We start from the raw sequence: 23311 nt of genomic DNA on the forward strand, positions 1-23311 counted from the left end.
GGATCTCTCTCTCTCTCTCTCTCTCTCTCTCTCTCTCTCTCTCTCTCTCCAGATGCAACTGGGGCACAGAGAACTTTATGTTGTCCAGCAAAAGCAATGAGGTCCCTGTAGCAGGGAGAACTCAATCTCAGATTCACTGGATTTCAAACCCCTGTTGTTTACCAATCCTCTATGAGTCTGTCATTCTGGTTTTAAGGTATGGGTTTCTTGCTTGCTTGAGTTCATGGATTCTGTGGCAGATCTCGAAGGCAACCTAATGACAGATGTTGGTGGTGGTTTCTGTGGGCAGCTAAAGACTGCAGTATGTACTGTTTTGATCACTGGACAAACATCTTCCTTGTAGGTGGTCATGCAGATTAATCCAGGTACATTTCTCAAAGTTTCTAAATTGAACTGCAGTTAAAGAAGGGAGAAAATTGTTCAGCTGTGGGTGGCTTTGAGCCAAAATAAACTAAATTAGGATCCTAGAGAAGGAAAATAATCCTGACAAATCCATTCCTTCTCCACTAAAGATCAGCCTTTAGTGTAACCAATGGCAGGCCAAAACTTGCTTTTCTTCTTTGAACAAAACACCCACAAAGGAAACAGAAACCAGTTTAGCAACTTCACTAGGGAGTGCAGAAGGCTTCCTGTAACTAAAGTTTCCCACTGTGCCTCCCTGGTCCTGGTAAATTGGGAATGCTGTGTCCTCTAAACTCCTTGCTTCAAGACCACAAATTTACTTCTGACAATGCTTTATATCCTGCATTTCCTTAGTAGAAATCTGAATCTTAAATTCTATTTGGTTGAGTGGACTTTGTACCCCCCTCCAGTACTCTACCTCATCTTTTGTTTATTTTGACTGCGCTTAAAGAGAGAGGGAAGAGAAAGGGAGGGGGAGGATGGGAAGGAGAAAGAGGAGGGAGAGTAAAGAAAAAAAAAAAACTCCTTTAATCCCAGGACTAGGGAGGCAGAGGCAGGCAGATCTTTCTGAGTTTGAGCCCAGCTATGTCTACAGAGTGACTCCAAGACAGCCAGGACTACTTAAAGAAACCCTGGCTCCAGCGGGCCTCACTCCTCCAAAAGGGGAAAACAAACAAACAAACAAACAAACAAGCAAACAAGAGAACAAAGTGCAACTTAAATAGCACAATAGCATGGTCTTAAGAAAACTACTTTCTAGATTTTATGTTTTCCTGCTCATGAAACAGCATCAAATCAAATGCTACATTCTAAGAAGGCCCATGTGGGAACGTACTTACACAATATCCTTGTCCTTGTATTTTCTATATAGATAGGAAAGTTACAAGAAATGACCTTTTTAATATAAAAAAATAGAAAATAAAAACCTTGATATGTCTTTCACAGGATGGAAAATGCAGATAGTTAAGAAATCAGTATAATTCATGAATTTTGGGTAAATATACAATTGTGGATGCTGAAAACAAAAATATACCTACCCTAAAAATTAATGCAGCCTAGAGTCATTACTGGATCTGTAGTCAAAACTGGGACAGAGGCAAGAGATTATTAAGAAGTATATTAAATCAATGTAAAACTTACTCAAGTCTGATAGTTACATGTTACATTTTTAAGCATCAATAATCATAAGAAATATACATTTAAATATATGGGGTAGAGGACTATAGTGTGTGTCATTTGTTGTCAGATGGGTCAACAAATATTTATGTGTGTGTGTGCACATATATGTATGTATGTGTATGTGGAGGAAAAAAAAACCCCAAACACAAAGCAAATGCAATAGAGTAGTGATAATGGTTGAGTCTAAATACAAACTGTATGTGAGTACTTTGCTCCTAGGGAATATCAGTTCATATCTATGATGTTGCCATTTAAGTTACTCACCCTGGAGATTATTATAAACCTAGACCAATATGTCCAACTGTGTTTTAGACATGTCCATTAGAATGTACCAGAGGTAGTCCAATATTAACCTCTCAAAGTTGATTTTAATATCATTTGCCCTTTAAACCCGTTTCCTTCTCCATTCTCTGGTACCAAACTAATTCTTTCCCCTCTCTTCCAAAGCCCAATAAATATTGCCACAATTAGAAAAAAAAATCAAGTGACCCTCTTAAAGCCTCTTGAGTTAATCCACCTCTCTTGATCCCTCCTGCCTTGATTCTGCTTCACAGAGCACACAGATTACAATCGTCAGCTCAGAGGTGGTCCCCTATATTCAGGATGTATCTCTCTGTAATCCATTGCATGACTTGTGGCTAATTTCTAAAGGTCAAATCTGATTCCATTAATGCTCTGCTTAAAATCCTAATTGTATCCCTGTGGCTCGGAGATTAAAATCAAAATTGTCAAAAATAATTTACAAGACATATGAAGGCACTTGTTTCCTGGAATGTCATCCCTCTCCTCTTTCTTGTCCTCTTGAAGCCACAGTGGACTTCATGAAGAGTTGGTCGTTTTGCTTTGAGCACTTTTTCCATGCCACCCCACCCCCATAAAAGAGACTATATTCCCACTTACTTGAATTATTAGTATGTTTATATCACAATTTAGATGACATCCTCTAACTCATGGTACCCAAAATAGGATTAATTTAGAAGGAAATTTAAAATATAAAACCATTATTATTCATATATTGATTAATCTGGCATATATCAACTGTACTTTCAATAAGTTCAGTTTCTCTATAATATTTGTTGAACACCTGTTGAATGACTAGCTACATATGTCTGGATGATTAAACAGGCATGCTTGCTATCTGACAGCATTGGTTTAGATGCAGGGACTGTGTTGTACATCTCTGTGCTTAAATTTTAGTAAAGTTAACTAACCATAAATCAATATGTATCACTTGGCGGTAACTGTTATGAAGAAAACATTGTACATAGGCATATAGGTGCTTTTGGATACACATCAGTAGTCAGAAGAGCTCTCTGATCAGAGAGCATGCAGCCAGGGGCTTGGGTAAAATGTTGAAGCAAGGTCAGATCATTGTCTGGGTGGAAGAACATTGAAGAAATATAGGTGCTGCAATACAAAAGTCAGCTGGGAACATGCTCAGCTTGTTCCTAGTAATAGTAAGAGAATAGTAAACATGCCCACAGGGATTAGCAAAAAGGCACGGGGCTAGTAGCTCTATGGGGCAGAACCCATTCTCTTAAACAGAGAATTCACTCTGTTGGCTCTAATGCAGTTTTGGTATTAATTTCAATTGTCCTAAAGATATTCTGTGTAAATAGAGGAAACAAATTGAACTGCATTTTGGGAGAAGGAAAGAACATTGGGGACAGAGGTGAATAGAAACAGACTCCCTAGTGTAATACTGTTGCCCAAAGGATTGGGAACAGGGCCCAGAACACCAGAAGATTGCTTCTGGTTGGGAATACAGCAGCCAGTAGATCAAAGTGCTGGTCACTCACAAACCAGTGATAACAGCCTTGACATTTCTCTTCTCTCTGAACTTTTCCAGCCCTGTTCTTTCCTGCCTGTTTCCAAACTGAGATAAGCAACATCATGATTCTTTCTCAGCCTTTAAGTGCTGATGGAGAGAGTTCTTTTTGCTTTTGATTTCCAACAGTGATTTTGTTGTTGTTGTTGTTGCTGTTGGGAAGTATAATAAATGGTTTAAAAAAATAATATAATGACACATGCTCAAAAAGAGCTAAAGTGGTATAATTCTACTTTGTGAACATTTTGTATGGTAAAAACAAAAAATAGAAGATATGAATATAGCTTAGGATACAATGGACAGGGAGCATGCCTGAGGCCCTAGACTGCAGGTAAATAAAATACAATCAATCCTTATGTTTTTAAAAAGACAATATTCTTTCTCCAATACACATGAAAGATCCTGAACTGTTTTCCAAAATGATATCAAGTCCATTTTCTCTTCTCATTGGTCAGTATCCAATCATCAGTTGCCCATTTCACTTCACTATATTTCACCTTTGTGTAATATCCATTATCTTGAAGCTTGCCTCCCATTGTTTAAAAAATCTGATGAAAATATGATTTCTAGTTTGTATTAAATAAGCAAATAAAATAGAAGAGAAACCAGAAGAGCAAATAAAGTGAAATGAAAATAATGTACACAAGGAAGATAATCCCAGTGCAGTGGATTTTATAAGGCAAGTGATTAAAAATCATACAATTTACAACAGTCTTCATTGTGGTAGTTTCAACCTCTAGTCCCAGCATTTGGGAGTCTGAGGTAGAAGCACTTCAGTGAACTCAGGGCTAGCCTAGGCTAAGAGGAAAGACTCACTCTGGATATTAATATTTAACCAAACACTAAACTCATCAATATCTAAGGCTTTTTTCTGATTTCATTTCTGTCATGCATGCATTTTGAATTTTCTAAAGCAAGCACAAAGAACATTTTTAATTTCAACACTTGATCATACAACATTTTTATACTGTTAAGAACTAGCAAGAATTTTTATACTGTTAAGTACTAGCAAGAATTATCTTGACCCAGTAGGCAATATTTGAAATACCCACCCGTAGTTTCTCAAGTTCTGTTGAGAAAGCTATTTAGATCGATATTAAAAATGGACTTTTTAAACTTTGACTGAGCTTGTTCTTTAAGAGGTCATACAGGTATAAATGCATCTGATTATTGCCGCCCCTCTGTCTCTAACCCCCACTACCCTGCTCCTCTCTCTCCTCCTTTATAAGTCCCTTTCCCATGTTCATGAAGAAATAGCTCAGTGGTTAAGAGCACTTGCTGCTCTTGTAGAAGACCCAGGTTCAATTCCCAGAACCCATACAGTGGCTCACAACCACCTGTAACCCTAATTCCAGAGGATTCAACAAGCGAAACATTCATAAACGTAAAGTAAAATAAATTAATAAATTTAATTTAAAATGCTTTTTACAAATCCATCAGTAGACAATAGTTCAGCAAAGTGGGGTACAACTCTGTAAGCACCTCTAAAAGGACCATTTTTAACAGAAAGAATTTCAGATCATTTGGATAAAGATTTCACAAAATTTATTTTGATTTATTAAGATAGAAATATAATTAGTGCATGATTTATATCTGAACAGTATAACAGTCAATTAAAATTTTCTGGAGTTCATATTGCATGAACAGTGACACCATCTGATATGCATAACATGCATATTATCATTGCCAGTTTTTAAAACTGAGAACTGATTTCTAAAATAAATTTAGCTGTAATTATGAAAAAATGATAACTGTCATAAATTAATCCCACTGTTCTGTGAATGTCTCACCTGGAAATAATGAGGAAAAATTATTTTTAAAATCTGTGAAATACACTTAGAAAGAGCTAGGTCTAGTGGGTAAATTATAAGATCATAAATTGTTTTTAACATCTTGATTAAATCCTGCCCATTCTCTTCTACTATTGACAATTTTTATATCTTTGAGAACAAGATAGACCACATAAAGCACAAAAAGAGAGGACGTTTTCTCTCTTTGGTGTCTGCTTTGTAGTTGGGTAAGAGGTTGTCCCTCCTGTTCATTCTGTAAGATGAATGTGCCATCCGACACAATTCTCTGTGCTGCTGGGTTGGTTCTTTGCCTATTTTTGTATTTATATGTCTACATTACTTTCCCTGTCACCATAATCTAAAGTGCCATAGGAGAGTTATGCTTTTAACCTTAAAATTCTTTCTTAAATTAGGTAATGATAATTGTGCAAAGCGATGTTTTCATTGCAACATTTTCATCCACGCATAAATATACTGTGACCATATTCAGCCCTTCTGTAGCCCTCTCTGCTCTTCCTCTCAGCACATCCTTTGCCCTGTGGAGTCCTTCACAGTTACCCTTTTATATTCATACTCCTTTTGTTCCCTCTAAATTCAACATGGAAGAAAACAAGTGAGGCTAATCTTCATGAGTCTGGCTTACTTAGTTTAACATGATGATATTCAACTTCATCTGTTTTCCTGCAAATGACATAATTTTAGTAATTTTCTCATTGAGCAAACTAGTTGAGTATTTATCACATTTTCTTTATCCAGTCTTCCCTTGATGAGTACATGGCATGAATGTATACTTTGGTGATGGTGAGTCATGTCATGCCGAACAAGAATATAAGATATGCTTAGTGTAAGCTGGCTTTGGCCTATACATCCTTTTATGTGGCTTTCCTCATGAAAATAATTTGAAATACTAAGTGTTTATAACATGGTGCACCCAACTTTATCTTATACATATTAAACTATTCAATGGTTACTTGTGGTACAAAATATTACAATCCTAGTTTCAGTGGTGACAAAATGGAGGAGAAAATGGGTCAAGTACTCCACTGTCTTGAGCCCAGACTGAATGTCTCTGGGGTCTTTACTGTGCATGAATTTGCAATCCCTGCCTTCAGAAAAGCACAGGCCTATATGGCCCAAGGAAAGCAGGCTCAACAAGAAACTTAACAGGAGCAAAGAACGGTAAATATGTATAACATGAGACATTTTCCCCAAGGGGAAACCACAGAACTTTTAAGGGACTTTTTGCCTTTAGTCACAAAATACTCTCACAAGGGAAAAAAGGGGAAAGACACACAGTCTGCATTCTCTAATGGCTGTGTCACCACAGTAAACTTGTGATGTGCTGTTCCAATATTTAATTGCTACTAAACAACACTAAATTCTATTGCATGGTACTTGGTCTGGTTATGTTATCAGGGTCAGTATCTTTACACATGCAAGGCATATAGGGTTTTTATGAGATATCTGTGTTCTCTAGCACCCAAACACATTTGATATGCACGCCCTGTAAATGTCAGAGAATGAGGACTGCCATTGTAAGCACTTCAGATATTTTAAGAGTCACTCTCAACTACTATCTCTGCTCTCCGGAATGAAATTAAATATTGCTAATTAAACTTCATAACATAGCAAGACTATATGAACGAGACAAGATTCCTTGATGGTATTAGTGCCTCTGAACACTTCCCTTCAGAACTGATAACATTTGTCTTCATCATTTCCCCACATATTTTAGTAGGTCAGTGCTGCCCTGCGGGAAGAGGCCTACAGAGTACATCTTCAATGAATGCACACTGCAAAGACAACACACATCTCAGGTAGGGCTATCTCCTAGGAGTTGCAACATGATATTAGCAAATGTATATTTATAATTATATAATCAGCAAATAACATCTCTAATTAAGGAGTTTATTTCTAACTCCAATTTACAGCATCTTCAAAAGACTATTTTTTTCTACCGTACATTTTCCTTTTGTGAAAGGTGTATCTAAGGCAGCTTTAAATTAAAGAATAAAACTAAAGAAAACAGTGACAAAAAGGAAAAAAATAAAAATATAAGGAGGTATATTTAGTCCTATTTATGAATCTCATAAAAATAAACTGAAAGCCAGCTATGATAGTGAACACATACTATTCTAGCACTCAGGAAAAAGACTGAATGACCATGGGTTCAAGCCCCTATAAGCTGTTTTGTAAGATACTGTCACAAAAGACTGTGGCTGTAGCTCAGCTGTCAGTAGAACACATACCTAGCATGTGCAAAGTCCTGAGTTATGTCTCTAGCACTATAGAAATAAATCTACAAACTTAGACAATGAACACTACATTATTAAACATTACTTATTGTGCATGCTCTTAAAACAGATGTAAGAATATAAACCAAGTAAACAAACAAACTTCGAGTATAGATATAAGTAACAGCATTTCTCACCACAACATTGAAACATTCATAAAGCAGAACTTGTCAGCCTTTACCCAAAAGCAATGGCCAGTCAATAGTCATCAGACACTACACTAATGGCCATTACTAAGCAAGTTAAATGATTAATTTGCTGTTGTAAACTCTTCGAAGGCTAATCTGAGGAGACCGGCGATTAAAGTCTCTTTATTTTTCAATTTTAATAAAAACAAAATAAGAGCAAATGACAAAATATTTGGAAATACTCATCTTACATTGATTTGACTTGTATGTAGATAGATATATATAATTTGGTTCCTACCATGTAACAAATTATAACCAATGCGTGGCTGTGTTTTATATGGGTATGTGTGAATGTATATTGATAATTTCATAGTTTTATTATTCTAGCTTGAAGCAGATTTTGAATGATGAATAATTTAAGTATGTAAAACGCTTATATTGGCTTAGGTTTTATGATTTTCATGTGTTTTTTTCTATAATAAATCTTGCTTTAAAAAAAGAGATAACTCCTTCTTGCTTACTACCTGCCTTTATGGATTCTTGGAGTTTGCAAGCGTGATGAACTGTTTGAGGTTGAACAGAGTGACATCTTCAGAATACCTCTGTATTTCCCTTTTTCTTGTCATATAAGGCTGCAAGGAAAACTATCCAGCTTCATCAAAAAACATTATGACAATATTTTTTCTGTGAGTAATAAACTCAGCAAAATTTTGAGAATCGGCAACATCTACCAGGATGCTTGTGTAGTTAATGAGAACATATTTATAAATGATAAGACCCATCTGAAGACACTGATATTAGTGTCACTTGAAGATAACAAAATGGTTCCTAGAAGTATAATAAATGAGTAATGGCATTAAGGAAGTGAATGGAGTTTGACATTTATTAAACCCTTACTCGAACAGAATGCCAGGAGTTAAACTACAGTTTTCCTGTAGGTTACCTTATTTATTTACTAGCAATTACCTGGACTGCTGCAGCAGCTCTTGAAAAGGTTCCAAATGTACCTCCCTCAAAAACGGAAGACAGTACATTTCATATTGCCAGTACACCAACTCCCTCTAAAACAGTGACTCATCTTTCTCCGGATGACAGCCAGCTTGCTACCTGACCATTGAGTTTTTGTATCGTGACAAGGGCCATCATCTGTGTGTGGCATGTAAGATCTGACAGGAAGCATCAGAGATGCAAACTGCTGGAAACGTGGACTCCATTTTCATTATGTCATTTTCATTTCGTCATGTATTAACTATGCACATAGTTTTCAATGACTTGTAACTCTTGGCAATTCATCTGAACTCTGCCAGTTCAAGCTTACAATCATGCTTGGGGTCGAGAGTCTGTAATTATTGAGTTGTCATTTTCTGCTCCTGGCTTTTGTGATCTTAAGCCCTAAATAAAAAACAGAATCACATCTTGTTTAAACTTCCACGCATTGCCAAAGGAAGTTCTGACAAACAGAAAATGACAACATAGCCTTCAATGTCTTCTGCTGGATTTTGAAGCTTGAGAATATGAACAAGTAGTCAGAGGAAGCCAGGTCCTGGGTTCAACACTTACAAGGGATGAGGATTAAGACTTTGGGTAGAAAATAGAATTGTTAAGTCTTATCAATTTACCAAATTATTAAGTATTCACAGTACAGTTAGTGTGGGTTTTAATAGAGAAGAAAATAAGTACAATATGAAAAAGATTGATCTCATGGAACAGCTGGAAATTTCAGGGTAGTAGTGAGTGTCAAACTTGCATTCCAACCATAGTTCGCAATAGTCAAGATACAGAACACAAACATGGTTAGTAGTCAGCTTATCGAGCCCATGACTCTCTGGTACAATTAGGAAAGGCGGCCATGCCTTTCATTTGCTTTATGATAAGAAGGCATACAGAAGTTAAACACTGCTTTTCTTATCTCACTTTGTGACAGACTTTTACAGGGTCAGCTTAGTAACAGATCATGCAGAACGTGCTGGCACTGCCTGCAAAGTGTTCAGTGAGCCAAGAGCAGGTACACAGTCCTAGGGCAGGTACAGTAAGCTGCCTGCAAGCAGAAATAGAAGACTGAGAGTTTTACATATTGCCACCAGAGCTCAAGGACTGGGCTGGGCCAAAGAAGAGGCCAGTCTCCAAAAAGGAAGTGTTATGTTACTGGGGAAGCTCACAAACCAAAATCCCAGTCTCGGCTTCTTGAAAGCAGCATATTTATTGCCGCTGAGCTGGGCCTGAAAGGAAGTCTGCAGAGATGTTCTGCACACGGAAAGGTATGTGAAGTGCTTGCTAAGGCGCTTTGGGAATGTAAACAGATTTGAAGGGGCTCAGGTTTATGTTATAAAAATCTAGGTGAGCTGACAACGGAATTAGAAGTTCTATAGCTAATACTTAGAGAAAGGCAACGACGATGGTGGGGAGAACAGGGCAGAGGAAATCCTATTGAAATAGTCAATCTAAGTTGAATGACTGTTTTTAAAAAGACTTTATATGTGTGTGGTTTCCTTGTGGACTGCTAGAAGAACTTCTATAAGGAAGTGCTCCAAAAACTAGATTCGAGCCATGATCTTGGTATGTCTCATGACCACTGACATTTGACATTTGTAAGAAGTTATTAGTGACTTTCTTCTCAGTCACTAACAGGGAAGCCTTGTCAGTCCCATTTCTGTATCTCTCTAACCAAAAGTCATGTAGAATGTGATGGAACTCTATATTCCGAGTTTCAAAGACTTGTGGTACAATTCATTAACCATCTCCTGACCATCGACTTAAAAAATGGTTAATTTTTTCCTTTTGTGTTTTATTCATGACTTTAACCTGTAACTACAGAGAAGTGGGAGGTTTGGGAGTTTTGTTTCTTCTTCCTTTTTTAAGTTTTAAACTTTTGATCAAACAAACCGAAATAACATTATCATTGATGGATCGACCTGTACTTTTAAATGGCAAGAATAAAGATATAAAAAGAGGCACGGCATGTAAGCACCCCCTTTGATAGTTAATGGCACACAGCAGATGGATTTCATTATTGACTTTTAAAACGAAATTGCTCTACAATATGATTTATTTATAGTTTTTCCTTTCCAAAGAAGTAATTACCATTAACTAGTTCAGTTTTTCCTCAGTCACAAACAACTATGTGTCAACATCACAATATATGATGGTTTTCCACTTAGTCCTGAGATTTAATGATGTTAAAGGCTACTAGTTCTCTCAAATTAGTAACAAATGGATGGGTGTCATGAGCAGCTAAGAGGCTGCGTATTTCTTCTTTTTCATTTTGGTAATTTAAAATACAATTATTTCACGTCATAAAACAATTTATGTAATTCCCATCACAGAAAACAGAATGTCTTTAATTACAAATAAACAATTGAATTTGATTTTCTAGCTCATTACACAGATAAAATGATAACAATAATATATGCAAAATCCTCAGGAAAAATATTTAGGCAATTACTTTCAGAGTAAACAACTTTAATTTTAAGTACAAATTTTAAGCTTTTAAGTCACTTGGGAAGCTAATCAACACACACAACAAAGCTGTATTTCTAAGAAGTACCAAATACTTAAATTAATTACACTTAGTACAGATCTTAATTGTAATCAAACTATGGACACTTTTAAAAATACACAAGAATGGGAAAATGTAGACATGACTCTGTGGATTTTATCAAAAAAGATATGAAACTTACTTTCAAAGCTGATGTGTCTTCTGTTCTATATATAAACTAAAATTTGTTTTCTGGGATAAGATGTGAAATGAACACGATCCAGACCACAATTAACTTTTATCAAATGTCCTGCATCGGTTAAACCCGTTTTCCTATCTCTCTGCCATTCTAGCTCCCCACCCCCTTTGCTTGCAGTCCCCTTTTCTCCATTTTTCCTAACTGGATGGCTGGTATCCCTCGGCAGTTACACACTGGCATCTTTTTGCATAGGAGAGTCTGTTTTCCTCACCCACTGTCATCACTCTGAAGCTGAAGGATGGTGATAAATATTTCATACCTATAGCACTTAAGCATCTTCACGTCCATTATGCATTATGCTTCCTTGTACCTATTTATAGTCACTTAATAAATGCTTATTGATTGGCAGATAAACTTGTATTATGACTGATTTTGGGAATTTTTATGCTCCTCTTTCATCACTACCACGGTGTCTCCTTACATCCAGGTTACATCTTCTAAAGCTTGCATTACTTTTTTTACTATTAAATATTATTTTATAGTGCTGGGCACCAAATATGACATGCATTCCACTGCTGAGCTGAACGCTAAGACCTACCACCACCTGCCTTCAAAACAAACAAAAACCTCTGTTTGTGTTTTATCATGCAAACAAAAGCATCTTTAATTTGATAAATACAGCAGTAAATATATGTATTTGTATATGTCTTTTATTTATACAATATGCCAAAGTCTGTGTACTTTATACTCAAATTTTATAAGCACATCAGTTTTCCTCGGATGTGATTTACTGTCTTAACTCAGGGTTTATATTCCTGCACAAACATCATGACCAAGAAGCAAGTTGGGGAGGAAAGGGTTTATTCAACTTACACTACCAGATTAATGTTGATCATCAAAGGAAGTCAGAACTGGAACTCAAGCTGGTCAGGAAGCAGGAGCTGATGCAGAGGCATGGAGGGATGTTACTTACTGGCTTGCTTCCCCTGGCTCCCTTAGCCTGCTTTCTTATAGAACCCAGAACTACCAGCCCAGGGATGGCACAATGGGCCCTCCCTACTTGATCACGAATTGAGAAAATGCCTTTCAGCTGGATCTCATGGAGGCATTTTCTCAACTGAACCTTCTTTCTCTGTGATAACTCCAGCTTATGTCAAGTTGGCACACAAAACCAGCTAGTATACTTACCTATGGCCCATTTTGCCTCTCTTTAATCCTCTGCTCCTCCCTAGTGTCTTTGCATGCTGATTCTACTTCTGCTTTGTCCAAAGGTCTTAAAGGAATCCTGCAAAAACTCAGAGAATATTATTAAGGATTTAATTGCCAACATTCAACTATAATGAAATGGAAAGAGGACACAACTTTAATACTAAAGACCAAGGCTGACATAGGACTCTGCTTTTAGAAACAATGTATATTAAGCAATATAAATTTCCATTGGCCCATCTAAAGAACTGAAACAGTATTGTCTCTTCAACACTGTAAAAAGTGCTAAAAATGGAGGCCATAAATATGGCTCATTTGCCTAACATGGGCATGGTTCTGGGTTTGATCTCCAGCACAATAAAAAACAAAATGAAGACTAGATCTGACTGGTTTTCAGACTATGGGAGGGCTCGGGTATAAGATGCTTGATAAACAAGTCTGGTCACGTGAGTTCAAGGAGCGTAGTAACTCAATAAAGTTGTCTTTGGACCTCCAAATGCATATAAGCACTTGTAATTACAATCATACACCTGCAAATCATATACACCTGCACACCAGTTGTGATTGATAAATAAAAATATTGAAGAGGAAATATATATAAACCACCAAGTACTATTAAGCTATCAATTTTTAAGATTAAATAATAAATTTTAAGGATCAACATTAAACTATAACTACATTCATATGTTGAAAAAGTTAACTTGAAAAAAGAAGAAATCTATAATCAATTATAAGCTAGTAAGGATACATTTAGCTTGTTTAATTATCATTGCTACTAGTGATATGATCTACCAAATGTTTGAAATAAGACTGAGAACTCTGAAGTCCATCTCCAGAGACCTCCTGCACATTCCATGGATTCTGAAACTCAGTGGTAAGCATATGCCAGACTCTGAGAGCTACTATCCTCCTTGAGTTAGCAAACCACAGCCCACAGCATCTCCTAGGGATTAAAAATAAAAGACTTACATTCTCCAATTCCTATCTCATCTTTGTTCCTTCTATTTAAGAAACAACATAAGTGCTGTTAGCAGTGGACTTTTACATTATCGAAACGCATAAAACAAGTTGTACACTCCAGTGGTGGTATAGTAACAGAGGCCTTATCCAGGGGCCTTTTAGGATCTCTTTGTGACTATTTTGTTTACTCCTTATGTTCAGGGGAAAACTGAAGGAGGAGGAGAAAATGAATGCTCTTCATGTGTTCTTTGTCTTACTTGGTCAAAGAAACTCAACTTTATTTGACTGGTCCCCTATGTTCCATAATGATGTTAACTGAAATATCAGGAACACACATTTTAACAAAGCACCCCAGCCCCAGAACAATTCTAGGTATAAGATAATCCCCACTGATAAAAATCTACAACTGCTGATGGTTATTCTGTGAGGTCTTTCCTCTGTGATACTATCTAAACCTTCCTGGCGGCAATGATGCAAGAAGAGGTAACCTAAACTTCATATTCTTTTCCTGAAATTTTAAGAGTTTCATCTTACAATTGTCTACTGAAAAATGAATCTCAGAAAAGAACATAGGTGTGTACAGCTGCCAGGAAAACAAAGTCCTGGGTCCTTAAAAAATGTACAATAAAAATAACCTGGTTAGGATATTTTTGTGTGTATATTCTATAATATTTGCTTTTTATTTTACTGAATTTCATGGTTTCAAAAACATAGCATATGACTAAAACAAATATTATTATCGTACCTTGAAAACAGGGTACTTCTATCATCCTTACGACATTACTGCTGGATAGTAGATCTTTTGTTACAGTGACTATAAAACACAAGATTTGTTCGGACTTATTTTATTTTAGACTAATTTTTTTCTCACATATTACATCACAAGCACAGTTTCCTCTCTTCTCTCCTCCCAGCCCCCTCCATTCACTTCCTTCAGAAAAGGGCAGGACTCCCATGCAAATCGCATATAGCATACCGAGTTGCAGTAAGACAAGGCACCTCCCCTCATATTAAGACTGGAAGAGGCAACCCAGTAGGAGGAAAAGGGTCCTGAGAAAGCAAATAAGAGACAGTTTTCACTCATACTGTTAGGAGTCACAGAAGAAGAGCAAGCTACACAACTGTAACATATTTGCAGAGGGCCTATAGGCAGGCTTCCTGGTTGTTGCTTCCATCTCTGTGAGTCCCTATGAGCCTAGCTTGGTTGATTCTATTGGTTGTCTTGTGATTTTGACCCCTCTGGCTCCTACAACCATTCCTCTCCATCTTCTGTAAGAGTCCCCAGACTCTACCCGTTTGGCAGTGAGTCCCTCTGTATCTGTTTCCATCAGTTGGTAGATGAAGGCTCTCAGATGACAAAATGAGCCAGGCTCTAATCTATAAGTATTGCGGAATATTATTATGAATCATTTCATTGACTTTTTTGCACCAGTCATCTTTGGTTCTTTCCTAGGTCTCTGGTCTATTGCTTCTGGGTTCTGGTCCTCCAGACAGTGTGACAAATGGGCTCCCTCTCATGGCATGGGTCTCAAGTTGAGCAGTGATTGGTTGACCATTCTACAGTTTCTGTACCACCTTTACCCTAGGCAGCATAAACTGTTAAGTCAAAGTTTTATGGCTGAGTTTGTATCCCAATCCTTCCACTAGAAGTCTTATCTATTACAGGAGATGGCCAGTTTAGACTCTATATCCCCCATTAGGAGTCTTAGCTAGGGTCACCCTCCGAGATTCCTGGGAGTTACCATTGCACTAGGTTTCTAGCTTATCCCAAAGATGTCACGTCCCAATCCAGTTGTCTCTCCCAATACTCTCTTTCTCCCTCTATCCTCCCCCAACCTGATTCCTCCTGTTCCCATCCCCAGTCCACCTGTTATATCTGCTCTATTTCTCCTTCTGAGGGAGATTCATGTTTCCTCCCTTGAGCTCTCCCTTAGCTTCTCTGGGTCTGTGGATTTTATCATAGCTATCTTTACTTTACAGCTAATACTCACTTATAAGTGAGTATATGCCATGTTTGTCTTTCTGGGTTTGGGTTACCTCATTCAGGATGGGTTTTTTTTTTCTAGTTCTGTTCATTTGCCTGCAAATTTTATGCTTATTTTTGTTTTGTTTTGTTTTTTAACAGCTGAGTAATTCTCTGTTGTATAAAATCACCACATTTTCTTTATCCATTTTTCAGTTAAGAGACATTTAGGTTGTTTCTGGTTTCTGGTTATTACAAATAAAGCAACTATGAACATAGTTCAGCAAGTGTCCTTGTTGTACGATGGAGCATCCTTTGGGTATATGCCCAGGAGTGACATAGTTGTATCTTGAGGTAGATAATCAATTTTTCTCAGACACCATCATATTGATTTCCAAAGTGACCTTACAAATTTGCACTCCCACCAGCAATTGGAGGGGTGTTCCCCTTGTTCCACATCCTCACCAGCATGAGCTGTTATTTGTTTTATGGATCTTAGCCATTCTGACAAATGTAAGATAAGATCTCAGGGTGCTTTGGGTTTACATTTCCCTGATAGGTAAGGAAAATATTAAATACTTCTAGGTCATTTGAAATTCCTCTCTCAAGAATTCTCTGTTTAGACCTCTACCTCATTTTTTAAAAATTAGATTGTTTGTTTTCTTGATATCTAGTTTCTTGAGTTCTTTATGTATTTTGGAAATTAGCCCTCTTTCAGATGTGGAGATCTTTTCCTGTTCTGTAGGCTACCATTTTGTCCTATTGATGGTACCTTTTGTTAGTATGACTTAAAAAAAAAAAAGATAGCCCTATGAAGCACAGTGACTTTATACTGGCTATAAGGTTTAGTTTGGTCATGCATACCTGATCATACTGGTTCCACATCTAAAGTTATGGAATTAGCAGGCATGTGTCACCATAGATTATTTTGTAAAGAGGTAGGTAACTGTTTAATGGGCATGTTGTTTTCAAGGAGCAAATACTTGATAAGAGGCAAGATTAAGAACAGACTATGCTGTTTAAGGCATATGCAGGTGTAAATGGTAATGGAAGGGGACATTTGTAGTCACTACTTGAAAATATTACTGTCTCCTAACTTGTTTCTGCAGCCAAAAGCCGTTCAGCACCTTGCTTCCGTTTCCTTCTTCCTTCCATCCTCACATTTCTTCGCTACTTTCTTGAGGCTGTTATCTTCTCATACAAGCCATGTCTTGTCTTCCAAAGAACCATAAGACAGAAACCATGTGTTGCTATCACTAAAACTGGTTCTGCATCCAAACACAAAGATGAATATTTTACATATTTTGGCTAGCTTTCCAAATTTTCTGTCTTTGGTACTATTGCTTAAGAAGTTAAGGATATCAGTGACCATTTGTTTCCTTTGAAGTAGATGGTTGGCCATAAACTTCCTAGTCAGGCTAGTTATTGGATCACTCATGATGGTGATGATCCTTTAGCAACCAAGAAGGAAAACAGTCATATGTTTTTTCCACTGATGGTAATAAAAGCATGTGCGAGTCACAGGCTCAACCACTAAGCAACATTTCCCCCAGCCTCCAGGAGTCTTTTCCATATGTGTTCATTGCAGTTGAATGGAAAACTCCAGTGTCAATTGACTGACACAGAATAGTGACACACTAGGAGGTGTGTCACCACCACATATTACTTTTAAAGAAGATATGAGGGTTTTCTTTTGACCTAGTAAAAATAAAACAATGTACACTGTAGTAAAAAACAATAGAATACAATAGGGAAATATAATATGAAAACATATATTTAGTTACTCTGTGACCTGCTATAAGGAAGCAATAAGACTGCATACTTGGTAACACCAAATTTCGAATATGGGGAGAGAGACAGACACTGGGAGTTAAAGGACACACTGAAGAAACCATTCCTGAAAGAATGGAAAAAAGACAAACACATGTCTCCTCCCTCACAACTCTGCCCTACAGGATAGAACAAATTAGGAGGGGTTTTTAAATTTTGTTTCAAATGTTTTGAATTGACATTCCTGGAAAATCAGTTACTAGAAGCACGATTGAAATTAACTTATGGTAGAATATTATCTTACTGAAAGGCATCATATAGACCATTGTGAAGATCAGGTTTCCCAGATGAACTTCACAGATTTCAGACTACAGGGTATTAGCAAACCAGAACCATAAATTCTATTCTACATTTTTGTTTGTTAAAGTATTAGCCAAATTGTAGCTTCCAACACTCAGTGGTATGCAAAGTCATTTATCCTGAGCCTGCTTGGTATGCTTTCCATCCTGTATGCACTTCCTGGCAATTCCTCACTTCTTTGGAAAGTCAAGTTTTCAGCTAATCCTTTACCCCATCTCTCTAGGTCACTCTAGACTTCTCCTACTGTCTTCCAAAGCCTAACATTCAAATCCAGCTTAGTGACACACTGCTACATTTCAGGTCCCTGTCAAGAGAGCTTAGTAGTGGTCTTTATATCAACAAGCAAGTAAAAAGATAATAGAATGTTTAGATAAGAAATGCTGAGAAGAAAATAATAGAGTAATGTGATTGCCCAAGGCAGTAGGTAGGCAGTGGTGTAATTAGTTTGGATAATTACAATTTGGGGCATCTCCGAAAAGGTATCATTAGAGTTGTAACTCCTGATACAAAGAAAGCAATGTGAAAGGATAGCACGGAAGAACAACGTTGGTCTTGAGAAAGGCCTTGGAGCAGAAGTGAATTTGCTTTTTTCAACAAATGGAATGGTCATAGTTAGGGTTTCTATTGTGTGCAGAAACACCATGATCATGACAGCTCTTGTAAAGGAAAACATTTAATTGGGGCTGGCTTATAGTTAAGAGGTTTAGTTCATTATCACCACGGAAGCAAGCATGGTTGCAAGCAGGCAGACATGGTGCTGGAAAGGTAGTTGAGAGTTTTATATCCAGATGAACAGGCAGCAGGAAGAGACAATAAGCTTATCTTGACTTTCTGAAACCTCAAAGCCCACTCCAGTGACACACTTCCTTAAATACAATAAAGTCGAACCTATTCTAACAAGGCCATGGGTCCTAATTCTTTCAAATAATATCACTTCCTATGAACCTGTGGGGACCATTTTCATCCACTATCAAAGGAAGAAAGCCAGAATGGAGGAGTACGGAGTCACATCAGAGTGGATGGCTGGTAGCACACTCTGAACTGATCCTCCCCTATGCCCCAAACACTGAATTGCCCATTAGATGTGCTCTAGTTGATGATTACTTATAATGCAGAATAACTTGAATTTCCTGTAAGCTGTTTAATTCATAGCAACAGCTATATTCTATATATCTCTTCTCATTTTACTTAGCTTCATGAAATTTTTAAGATGTGCATAAGGTTACAAATATTTCAGTTTCGATGACCATACATAAATACAGGCTCACTTCCAAAGGTTTCAAAGTTGATGTCTTCTTATAGGCATGCAAACAAACTCTGCCTCCTTGTACACTCAGAATTGTTGAAAAAGTTGAAACCTTCCTCTCACGAAGATTTGACATGGACTTGTGACTTTAATATTGAAGGACTTGCCATTTCAAAACAGAAAATGAGTTGCTACCGTAAATGAAAAAGCAAATAATCCCAGTCAGAGGTATATAACAATGCCACATGTTCTTCCTTTATATTTTAATTGCCAGAAACAAGCCATTCTAAAGAAGTATATTACCTATGTCTCAGCCTATTAACGAAGAACCTTCTGTGTAAAACTGGGGTTGGGGATGAAGACTCCTGCAAATGTGTAGGGACCAGAAGAGGATATCAGATATCAAGGCCTGTCATTTTCCACCTAACTGTTGAGACAGACTCTCTCCATCAACCTGAAGCTAGACTGGTGACCAATAAGGCCTATCCCTTGTCTCAATACCTACAGGATTGGAGTTACAGGCACACATATGGCAGACCATGCACAGTTATGTGAGCATGAGGATACAAACTCTCCTCATACTTGTGAAGTCAAAATTCTTACCCACTAAGCCATCTCTAGCCCCCAGGAAAAAATATTTTTGAAATTCGTTTTCAAATGTTAGGCTCAACCAATTCTTTTAATTGATTTAGCAACCTCTGTATGGCATAGCCTTGATTGGAATTTGGTGGCTCTTCTTTTTTAATTCAGTCCTTTCTATATATTTCTGTTGATTTTCTTTATCAGTTGTTGCTTCTCATTCCTTTGCTTGCTTGCTAGCTTACTTTCCCTGTCTGAGGAAATCTTTGTTGTGAATGTCTTTACCATAAAAGTAGTTTATTTTCTTATTTTATTTTAAGTACACATGTGCTAAATGTAAAATAAATATGTAAAGATTTTATTCTAATTTCTAATGTTTTGCTGATACATGTATTGTAAAAAAAACATCTGTCAAAGTGGCCTAGCGTCATAGGTCTTTGCAATTATATTTTTTTCAGACTTCCACTATAATGTCCTAAGTCCTGGGATAGATCTTATAGGTTTTATTCACTAGTGTTGTGACACAATTTCGCTAATATGTTAGATAAATTTTAACGTTTCATAATTTCAAAACTCACTTGTAGTATATTTACATCTTTCAAGTTTATGATATTTAAGCATATATGGTAATTAACATTTTAAAATACATTCTAGTTTTAATATGCTCAGTAGCTTCTTTAAAGAGGGAGCTCAATTTATTTTGTTATTTAAAACTAAAAATATTAAAGAACATTACAAAACAAAATATTAAAGATTAAATATTTAAATCCTTATATGTAATCCTTTTCTCTTCTATGTGTTGAAACATTCCCAAATAGTCACTCATCAGCAATAGCACAAATACCAAAGTATGTGTAGATGTCATATAAACAACTTAAGAGAAAAAGATCATGTCCTCTGTAACAAAATAGGACCAGAAGCATGTGAGGAATGAGGAGCGTTCCAGATAGCGATGTGGACATTTCAAAAGCCAGCTTACGTTCTCCTGTGGTATCTATGTAAATCCTCTGGGTTGACAGAGGGAAGCTGCCCTTCCACCCAGTCTCCATTCTTCAGTATCTCTAAGATTCTCCAGTGTGTGTGTGTGTGTGTGTGTGTGTGTGTGTGTGTGTGTGTGTGTTTATTTATTTATTACGTATTGACTTTACATCCCGCTCACTGCCTCCTTACCAGTCACCCCTCCCACAATCCTTCCCCCATCCTCCTTTCCCCTTCTTTTATGAGTAGGTGGGGGTTCCCTTTGTATCCCTCAACCTGGCACTTCAAGTCTCTGTGAGACTGGGTGCTTCCTCTTCCATTGAGGCCAGACAAGGCAGCCCAGCTAGAAGAACGTATCCCACGTACAGGCAACAGCTTAGGGGAAAGCCCCCATTCCAGTTGTTTAGAACCCACATGAAGACCAAGCTGCATATCTGTTCTATATGTGTAACGAGACCTAGCTCCACCCTCTGTGTGTTCTTTGGTTAGTGATTCAGACTCTGAGACCCCCCCAAGGGTCCAGGTTAGTTAACTCTGTTGATCTTCCTATAGAGTTCCTATCTCCTTTCTGAGCCTGCAGTCCTCCCTCCTATTCTTCCAATAGAGTTCCCAAGCTCCATCCACTGTTTGGCTGTGGGAATCTGTATCCATCTGAGTCAGCTGCTAGGTGGAGCCACTCAGGGAATAGCATGCTCCTGTCTACAACTGACATGGGTGAGGAGGTGAGAGGCATCTCAGTATGAGACAGAGATCTGGGATAAGAGAGGCACCCAAAAATCAATGGGGTTGACCTTAGCTGTGACTCAAAACTTTAGCAATATGGAACCTAAAGAGGCTACCTCCTGTAGCCAGGCAGGAACCACAATGGAGTAATCAGAACACCAAACCACCCCCAGAACTTTCAACTCAAATTTATCCTGTCTACAAGACATGCAGGCATGGAGGATGGAGGAGAGACTGAAGGAATGGCCAACCAATAACTGGCGCAATTTGAGACCTATCCCATGGGCAAGCACCAGTCTCTAACACTATTAATGATACTCCAGTGTTTTTGCCTTTCACACTCCCCATCTTATGTTGCTACTGTGCAACAATATGGCTTCAAGGACTGTAAAAGCTCAAAGCTTCTGCTGTAAGAAAAGCCTGCATTGTTGTGGTTAATGAGGATCTGTGTTGTGCTTGTGAATCTCTGCAGTGATGTTTGATTTACTATCCTTGAATCGGGGTGGTAGGTTGCTGATGCTGGTGTCAACAATGTTGAAAGATGGTAATAATGATCACGCTAACAGACTAGCCTAATATTTCCTTCTATTGCTTTCCTACCGCCAAGAAACATCCTATTGATATTTAGCTCTTTCATTTCCATCTGGGAGCTTAGTTTACTTATTACTTGATTTCTAAGAGACAATCCAGACTATATACCAGTCAGTAATAATAAAAACCGTTTCAAAAGCACCATTGCTTGTGGGGTTTATGGCTAGCAGAATTAAGCATTTGGGATATGAGTCCTGCCTTAGTGATTTTTCTGTTGCTGTGATATGACACCATGAACAAGGAAACTTATAAACGGAAACGTTTAGCCTAGGGCTTCAGTTCAAGAGGGCTAGAGTTCATGACCCTCATGGGAGCGAACATGGTGACAGGCAGGTAGGCATGGGACTGGAACAGTTAGCTAAGAGCTTACATTTTTCCCATTAATTTATTAATACTATTTACATCCCAATATCAACCCCTCCTCCTCCCAGTTCCCCCTCACACAACTCCCCCCTCATTCCACCCTCCCCTTATCACCTGAGAAAGGGGAGCTTCTTCCCTGGGTATCACTCCATCCTGGACATCAAGTCACTGCAGGACTAGGATGATCCTTTCCCATTGAAGCCAGACAAGGTGGAACTCAGGCAGACAACAGATGTAATCGTATGGGCTTTTGAGACCTCAAAGCTCACCTGCAGTCACACACTTCCTCCAATACAGCCACACCTCCTAACCCTTCCTAAGCATTCACCAGTCAGTGAGTGATCAATTGTCCAAAACATATGAGCCTATGGGAGCCATTCTCAACTCAAATTACCAGAAACATGAATGTGTTTTCCATGACAGGATGATTATTGGGAAAGGTGGATGGTTACGTCACAGAGGATTCTCCTGATACCCTCAAAAAAAAAAAAAAAAACTAAAAAAAAACCCATATAGTGTTCTACTTAGAAATTTCTCAAGCCTGCTCTTACACGAATGGTTTCACATAATACTCCTAAGTGAACTCCTTCTTTTCCCTGCCCTCTGATCCGTTATACATATAGCTCAGTGGTTTTTCCTTTTCAAAAATTTTTCGCACCCTCCTATTACCCCGGTTCACATACTCCACACTCTTCATCATGGCTCCCAAAGCCCTACATGTTCAGAGATCAGTCTTCCTAAGTGTTTCTTCTCCTTTCCATTCTCGACACACTGTGTCAGTAAATCTGCCCATTGTGTTGTGATAAAGGATCAGTTAGAAAATAAATAAATAAATAAATAAATAAATAAATAAAATCATCACCATCATCACCATCATCATCACCATCATCATCACCATCATCCCAGGTGCCAAGGACTGGTATGGTGTGGTTGCTTTTTTTATATTCTTTCATTAATACTCCAGTATCCCATGAAATACAGATCTTTTTAATAATCTCTATTATAATAACAAAATTATTTAAAAAAAACAGATTTGGAAAGGTTAGGCAACTCACTCATGCAAGGTCACGCCTATAGATAGAAACAGTGTTGTAATTTTATCTCCTCAACTCTGAAGTTGATGGTTTTATGGATCTTACTGCTGTCTGGCATACAGCCTTGTGTACAATTCCGCTTGATTAAATATTTATTTTCAAAGCCACATTACTATAAAACTTATAGAGTCTAGAAAAATGTTTTCTTCCTTCCCTTGTCCCCCAAGGTTAGGTGGCCCAGCG

General features: G+C 37.7%; 1 protein-coding gene across 2 annotated transcripts in view; it reads left to right on the top strand.

Moving 5' to 3' along the window:
* Oxr1 (oxidation resistance 1) overlaps positions 1-23311 on the top strand; it is a 406935-nt gene that overhangs the window by 287282 nt on the left and 96342 nt on the right. Inside the window, exon 1 of one of the 2 annotated variants that reach the window (XM_028765651.1) lies at positions 9733-9879. The exons of the other annotated variant lie outside the window; for it this stretch is intronic. Coding sequence (XP_028621484.1) covers positions 9861-9879 — 19 coding nt within the window. The 5' untranslated portion in view covers positions 9733-9860. Of the gene's footprint in view, positions 1-9732; positions 9880-23311 lie in introns of those variants that run through there. 2 annotated transcript variants of the gene reach the window in all.

This window comes from Grammomys surdaster, unplaced genomic scaffold (assembly GCF_004785775.1).
Source record: "Grammomys surdaster isolate TR1022 unplaced genomic scaffold, NIH_TR_1.0 63, whole genome shotgun sequence".
Lineage (NCBI taxonomy): Eukaryota > Metazoa > Chordata > Mammalia > Rodentia > Muridae > Grammomys > Grammomys surdaster.